Genomic DNA, 8,339 nt, shown 5'->3' with positions numbered 1-8,339 from the left:
ATTTTTTTAAAATAGAATAGCGACCAACTATAATTTTAGCAGAAACTGCCTGTTTTGGTAGCTACACTACCTGCCAGCATACCAAATTCCCTAAATAATAATATAATTCAATCCATAAACTATAATTTCAATACCAAAATCTCAACAACAACCCAACAATAACACCACCACAACAACAATAACACAACAACAACAACAACACAATTCAAAAAACATATTAAAACCAACAAATTAAAGTTCAATAGAACTAACAAATTAAACTAAGTTAACGCTTATTACACCTAGTTCAAAACCGGTTCTATTTGTCTAGTTCAAAGTATATAAAAGTCAAGGAGTGTTTTGTACAACATCATTATCATCATCGTCTGATGAACTTTCATCACCAAGACTGTATCCAGAAGGGTCTACTTGTCGAGGACGGGAAGAACGATCACGGGGAGGACGGGAGGAAAGAGCATGGGGAGGACGGAAGGAACGCTCACGTCCAAGTCGAGCCTCTGGCGATGACTCACGAGACCGAGGAATCGAAAAACCTCCAGAAGCTAGGAGAGATTTGAGCTGCTCTTGCATGCCCTGGTACTGAGCTTGCATGCCAATGTACTGAGCATCTCTAAGCTCTTCTCTTTCCTTGGCCGCTTCTAGCTCGGATGTGAGCTTTGTCACAATCTCCCGCATAGCGGAGAGGCTCTCCCCATCAAGTTGCTCGCCTTGCGAGGAAGTCCCTATTCCTTGCATTCCACACTTATAGCGAAGGAATTTCTTAGTAGGAAGCCCGTATACCTTCCCCCATTTTGGACCGCCAACAGCCTCCATCCACATTCTTTCAGCATCTTCATCCGAAGGTTGGATTAGCTCACCCGACTTATTAGGTGGCTGACTGCGTATGAATTCCTCCACGTCAGCTGTGAAGCGACCCTATAAGAAAAATTACATTGAATTAGTATTTCAAAATTTATATAAAATTAAATCAAAATACTTAATGAAAAGTGAAAACTTACATGTACAGTCGAGGCTCGGCCCTCGACCCACCTTTTTTGATCCGTCTCTTTCTTCTTTACAATATGAGTCTCCTTGAATAGCTCATCTTGGTTCATTGGACGCCCCAACTTATTTTCCTGAAAACTCATAAATTTTAGTTAATAAACAGAATAGATATACTTTGAAAATTAAAATAAATTAAGCAAGTACGTACCAATATTCTTTTTATTGCCCTTAGGCTGATTGCACCTCCAGTGTGCAATGATCTTCCCTTCTCAGATGCGCGAGCTTTCTTTCCTTTTTTGCTCTTCTCTAAGAACTTTGCGGTAAGTCGTTGCCTTTGCAAATCCTCCCATAAATTCTGAAGCAACCAGTCAGGCTTCTGGTTCAACTTTCTAGCTTTGGAGAAACTATGCAACAACCGCTTGCGAGCTTTGTGATGAAAATTTGCAGCCACTTCCGCGCTATAGCGGTGTTCCCATACGCACTTGCTCTGTATTTCAAAAGTTAAATGTTATATAGAAATATCATAAATATAAATAATTATACTGTTTAAAAGAACATTTATACCTTAAATTGATTGAAAATTTGCTCCTTCAACGAGAATGAGAATTCACTCCAAGTCGCATAAGGGTCATCATAAAGCTTTCTGGTGGCTTTGGTGATTATCCTCATAGTAATATTACTCGGGATGAACCTATAATTTAATAAAAAATACATTAATATCTTAGTACAAACTGTACAAAACAATAAACGTAAAAATAACAAATAACTCTTACCCATCACCCTCAGAGACTATGATGATCCTGCCATATTGATCATAATACGCCTCCTCCTCATCATCAGCATCACCGTCCGAAGCATGTATATCAGAGGCATGTGTGGAAGGTGTAGGGGGTCAGAGCTACTATCTCGCAGGCGAAGGCCTGAAATAGATGGAGTCGCTGATGAAGATAGCTGCGATCTCTGTGACTACGGCATAGCTTGATGGACCGCAAGTGGCTGTGATATTGATGTTTGTGACCCGAGTGGCTGTGACCCGAATAGCTATGACAAGGATGGATGTGATCCATATGAATATGACATGGATGGATGTGATCCATGCGATGCATATGGCTGCGATCCACGTGGTCGTGAGGTAGCTGGACTGCATGCCGAACGTATAGTCCTATGGGCCTGTGATGAAAGACCTGGTGTCTGCACGAAGATGTACGGCTCGTGATGTTGTGGCAGCTCAGAATAGCCCTGGGGTGGAGGATAAGACCTAGGCATAAGCATAGGCATCTCTGAAGAGGGTGGAAAAGATGCAGTATTATCTTCTACCCTCCTGTTTGCCTTCCTAGCCTTTTCTCGACCCCGAGAACTAGTAGAGTCATGGTTACCTCGACCCTTTCCTGTCATCTGCATAATATAATACATATTTAGATTGAAGCATATAAGAAACTAGCTATAAAACAAAAGTTATTAAAGAAACCAACTTTTTAAAGCTCATCGACGTATTGTTCCTCGTCCGAGAATTCTTCTTCCTCACTAGTTTGAGCTTCATCAGTTGATTCTTCTTCCTCATTTTCTATAATTCTTACTTCATTTATATCAAATTCTTCCAATATGTGTTCGGGATGTTCCAAATCATTTTCTAAAAGTTCGTCCACTATTTGGTGAACACTGGAGATATCGTTTTGATATGCAACATCTAACACATTCTCGACTTCCACCCTACCTACAGGCTTAGTTTTTATTAAAACCCACCAATCAGACTTATTCTGCCGCAATGGATATGGAGCATAATGCACTTGCCTAACATTATGTGCAATTATGAAAGGATCATAGCGATCATACTCCCTCGTATGATTAACCTCAATTATGTTGTATTGATTATGTACTCTTGTACCTCTTGTTGGATTTGGGTCAAACCACTTGCATCTAAAGAGTATCAATTTCTTAAATGGCCAATTTATATATTCTAGTTCTATTATTTCTTTGAGCACACCATAATAATCAATATCTCCAACTTGGTTGTCATCACCACCTTGAACCCACACCTCGTTGTTGTTGCTATTTTTATTTTTAGAGCAATCCTCTTTATGAAACTTATAACCATTCACAACATACTTAGACATTGTTGTGACCTGAAGCCCAGGTCCCCAAGATATATCTTTCAAAATCCTAATTAGTATATATAATTTTTCATCAAATATACATGAATGTAATTTATTAAGTCTGTTATAATACAAATAATGAATACAGTATCATATACTATAACATGTTATATATGTAGTTAAAGCAGCACGAAGTATGTGTGTTATATATATACACATACTAACATATATACTATAACAAGTTATATATACGTTATAGTATTACAGTGAAGTGTCTTTGTGTATGTGTCTATATATATATATATATATATATATATATATATATATATACTTTGATAGTCGTATATATGTATCAATCCCTAAAATAACCCGACCATGTGTTCCTAGCGCTTCATGTTCTTATATATATATATATATATATATATATATATATATAACATGCTTCGTTGTACAATTTTAACTACATATATAGCATGTAGAGTATATTTTAGTGTATTCATCTCTTGTATTACAAAAGTGTTAACAGATTACATTTATATTATTTAGATAGTAAATATAAAAGTGATTTTTAATTTTGACCAATGTTGACCTGAAAAGAGACCAACTTTGGTCGCTAATTATCCAGAAATTAAAATTAGCGACCAAAGTTGGTTGCTAAATTTAAATCAGATTTATTTATATTTTATATAATATTTAAAATAATAATATAATTGTTAAACGTTAGAACCGGGTCCCAGATTAGCGACCAAAGTTGGTCTCTATCTGTTTCCCCTTTCGTAAGCGACCAACTTTGGTCGCTAATTTTAAATTATATTTATTTATATTTTATAAAAAAATTTAAATAATAATATAATTATTAAAATTTTATAATTGTGTCCCAGATTAGCGACCAAAGTTGGTCTCTATCTGCTACTCCTTTCGTAAGCGACCAACTTTGGTCGCTAATTTTAAATTATATTTATTTATATTTTATAATTTTTTTTAAATAATAATATAATTATTAAAATTTTATAACTGGGTCCCACTTTAGCGACCAAAGTTGGTCGCTTATTTCAATATTTCTTTGACCAAGCAAGTCTGACCAATCCGGTCAACATTTTAACCACATTATCGACCAAAAAGCGACCAACCTTGGTCGCTAATGTATTTAGAATAATTATTTAATAATTTTCTCCAATTTAGCGATCAACTTTGGTCGCTTTTCTTGACAGACCAATTTTGGTCGCAAATTGTTGGTCGCTTTTTTCCGGATTTCTAATAGTGATATTTTCAATCAAAACGACTTTGCTCTCTTAATTATGTACTAATATTTTACAAATTTGAGACCAAATTTAAGCTTGATCTAGTTATTAACGAGTGGAAAAATTCAGTTAAAAAATTGCTGGTCCGATGAAATTTTTGTTGAGCTTTTCTCTCTTGATCTTTTCCCGAAAATTTCCCACTCTCTTTCACGACTACTTTTTACCGCTGACGTAAAATTAGGCATTTAAAGTGATTTAAAAGATAAATGGGTCATAGAATAAATGGACTTGGTCTAAATGAATTTTTCCATCCACGTAGGAAAGAAAAAATGAAAATTACCAATATCTCCCTAGTGTTGGATCCAAGGTGGGAGGTAGAAGTCTATATACATATTCGGTTGAATGCAAAATCTTTTTTTTTTCAAACAGTGTACTTGTGTTACAAAATTCATTAAATAAATATATATATTAAATTCAGACCCCGATTATTAATATTTGAAAGCATTGTTCTTATAGAATTCAGAACCTTGAAATCGTGGTTCCGCCTACAATAAGATCTGTCTATGGTAACAAGAGAGACATGACTAGCAAGACAATACTAGCTAGGTGCAGTATGACCTATGATTGTCCATAAGAAACTAAAGGAGGAAGTGTAGCTATGCCTGCCCCAAATCCAAAGCTAGTATGTATCAGCTGTCTCTGCCTCCCTCTTAGAGACATGAATTCAAGAACTGCTTATCTTTATCTTTGTGTGGGTGGGAGAGAAAGAGACACTGCTTTTCAATTTTCAACGATCACGGATGAGTACTGGTATAGAACAGTACTGAGACTTCTGATGACTTGCGATCGAAGAGAAAGGGTTACATCCATGCATGATATAGTGATAAACATGTGGATATGTAGCGTACTTAGCTTAACTTGCAGAATACACAGCACAAGAGTATGTGAGTTTGAGTGGTTCACAGAGGGTTCTGCAGCAGTCCCTACTTAGGGAAGTCTCCACCGTCTTTTTGTTGAGTTTTTTTTTAATATAGAAAGATATTAAAAAGAGGGTGAATGAGAAATGGAGGGAAATAAAAATTTTGAGTAAAATTTAAGTTTTTCTCTCCTTTTAATGAGACATTGTCCCTCATTGGTAGAAGAAAAAGAGTTTGGTGGGTTTATATACAAATGCACTTCATGTAGCTCTTAAAGAGTTAAGAAGAAGGCAAGCCTCGCGCCGTCATCGTCGCTCGCTCGGCTCGACTTCGGCTACGGCTTCTGATTTTAAACTACAAACAAAGTATCAGTAAGTGTGATTTGTTGCCGAACTTTGTATTCGCTGAAACACTGGGGTTTGAAGTACCGCTACACCAGTGTATAATTCGTTCTATCATGGGAGGAAATAATCCATAACCTTGGGTACTAGGAGGGGATTAAATTCCTTAAGGAAACACTGTGAATTCAGTGGGCTCGAATTAATTTCTGTTTTATTTATATTTATGTTTATAAGCTAACGTTCTAATTTCCAGAATCATTATTTACAAATACAGGCATAGAAACAACAAGCTTAAGGAATTTAATAATTTTAATTTTTGTATTTGTGTTATTCTTATTATTCTGGAAACTTAAAACCTTTGTGATTTTGTGTACTCCCATTTGGAGAGTAAAGCCTTCGTGGAATTTTGTTGGAGATTAAAATCTACGTGATTTTTCACTCAAGTTTTAAACGTTTGTTTGTGTCATTTTTTTTCAGAAAAAAAAATGGCGAATGATGGAAATCAAGCTGTTCCGATGATGACTGTCAACGCATCGACAAGTCGAACTCCGGCGCTGGCACTGACAGAGAAACCCGAAAAATTTTCTGGGATGGATTTCAAGCGCTGGAAGCAGAAGATGTTCTTCTACTTGACTACGTTATGTCTACAGAAGTTCATCAAGGAAGATGTTCATGATCTTCCAGATGAAACAACAGAGAATGAAAGCTTTCTCGTGATTGAGGCGTGGAAGCATTCTGACTTCTTGTGCAGGAATTATATTCTTAGCGGACTGGAGGATAATCTGTATAATGTATACAGTGGCGTGGAGACGTCAAAAGAATTGTGGAATGCGCTTGAAAAGAAATACAAAACTGAAGATGCCGGGATGAAGAAATTCGTCGCTGCAAAATTTTTGGACTACAAAATGGTAGATAGCAAGTTTGTTATTACCCAAGTCCAGCAATTGCAAGTGATTATTCATGATCTACTTACTGAAGGTATATTTCAAATAAATACTGATGTTGAAAGTAAAATTTTTAGTAATTTTACTAACGGAATTTTCATTGAAGGTCTTGTCATCAATGAAGCATTCCAAGTAGCAGCAATAATTGAGAAATTGCCTCCATTGTGGAAGGACTTCAAAAATTATTTGAAACACAAACGAAAGGAAATGTCCCTTGAAGATCTCATTGTTCGATTGAGAATCGAAGAGGACAATAAAGCTGCTGAAAGAAGAGGCCATGGAAATTCAACAATAATGGGAGCAAATATTGTTGAAGATAACAAAAAGAGAAAGAAGGCTTCTGGTCCGAAATACAACCCAAGCAAGAAGCGGTTCAGTGGAAACTGCTACAACTGTGGGAAAACCGGACACAAATCTACGGAGTGTCGTGCTCGGAAGAAAGACAAGCAAAGGGGTCAAGCAAACATGGTAGAAAAGCATGATGATGTTGATGACTTGTGCGCCATGCTTTCTGAATGCAACCTGGTAGGAAACCCAAAGGAGTGGTGGATTGATTCTGGAGCCACTCGCCATGTTTGTGCTGTGAGGGAAGCATTTTCTACATATGCTTCTGCTGGACCCGAAGAGACGCTCTCTATGGGAAATGCTGCTACAGCAAAAATTGAAGGATACGGTAAGATATTTCTCAAGATGACTTCTGGCAAGGTCATGACTTTGAACAACGTCCTTCATGTTCCCGAGATTAGGAAGAACTTAGTCTCTACTGGACTTCTTGTAAAGCACGGTTTCAAGTGCGTTTTTGTATCTGACAAGGTAGTGATTAGTAATAATGAAATGTTTGTAGGAAAAGGTTATCTTACTGAGGGCCTTTTCAAGCTGAATGTAATAGTTGTTGAAACTAATAATAAAACTTCAGCTTCTTCTTACTTACTTGAGTTAAATGATTTATGGCATGTACGTTTGGGTCATGTCAATTATAAAACCTTGCGAAAAATGATTAACTTGGAAGTATTGCCTAAGTTTGAATGCGAAAAATCAAAATGTCAAATATGTGTGGAATCTAAGTATGTTAAACATCCTTATAAGTCGGTAGAAAGGAATTCAAATCCTTTAGACTTAATTCACACAGATATTTGTGATATGAAGTCAATACCATCTCGCGGTGGAAAGAAGTATTTCATAACTTTTATTGACGATAGTACTCGATATTGCTATGTTTACTTACTTAATAGTAAAGATGAAGCAATAGACGCATTCAAGCAATACAAAAATGAAGTTGAAACGCAACTTAACAAGAAAATCAAAATGATAAGAAGTGATAGGGGTGGTGAATATGAATCTCCTTTTGAACAAATATGTTTAGAATATGGAATTATTCATCAAACAACAGCCCCTTACACTCCCCAATCCAATGGGATTGCGGAAAGAAAGAATCGTTCATTAAAGGAGATGATGAACGCATTGTTGATAAGTTCTGGTTTGCCACAGAACTTGTGGGGGGAAGCTGTTCTTACGGCTAGCCGAATACTAAATCGAGTACCCCATAGCAAAACACAATCCATTACATATGAAAAATGGAAAGGAAGGAAGCCCAACTTGAATTATTTTAAAGTGTGGGGGTGATTGGCAAAAGTACAAGTTTCTAAACCCAAAAGGGTAAAAATAGTACCGAAAACAGTTGATTGTGTTTTCATAGGATATGCGACCAATAGTAAAGCATATCGATTTCTAGTTCATAAATCAGAAAATCCTGACATTCATAATAATACGGTTATAGAATCAGATAATGTTGAGTTCTTTGAAAATATATATCTGTATA

General features: G+C 36.2%; 1 protein-coding gene across 1 annotated transcript; it reads right to left on the bottom strand.

The window, feature by feature from the left end:
* Window positions 1-327: 327 nt before the first annotated feature.
* Window positions 328-2,379, bottom strand: LOC138883667 (uncharacterized). The gene is made up of 6 exons (XM_070164367.1): window positions 2,243-2,379; window positions 1,549-1,675; window positions 1,193-1,471; window positions 1,059-1,115; window positions 781-915; window positions 328-654 (listed from the first exon to the last, which is right to left on the bottom strand). Exons 1-6 carry the CDS (start codon window positions 2,377-2,379, stop codon window positions 328-330), a joined length of 1,062 nt encoding a protein of 353 aa, XP_070020468.1.
* Between the last annotated feature and the right edge of the window lie 5,960 nt (window positions 2,380-8,339).

The sequence above is a fragment of the Nicotiana sylvestris genome, chromosome 12 (assembly GCF_000393655.2).
Source record: "Nicotiana sylvestris chromosome 12, ASM39365v2, whole genome shotgun sequence".
NCBI lineage: Eukaryota > Viridiplantae > Streptophyta > Magnoliopsida > Solanales > Solanaceae > Nicotiana > Nicotiana sylvestris.
Note: the sequence above shows the minus strand (reverse complement) of the source record. Positions and strands in the feature narration are given on the sequence as shown.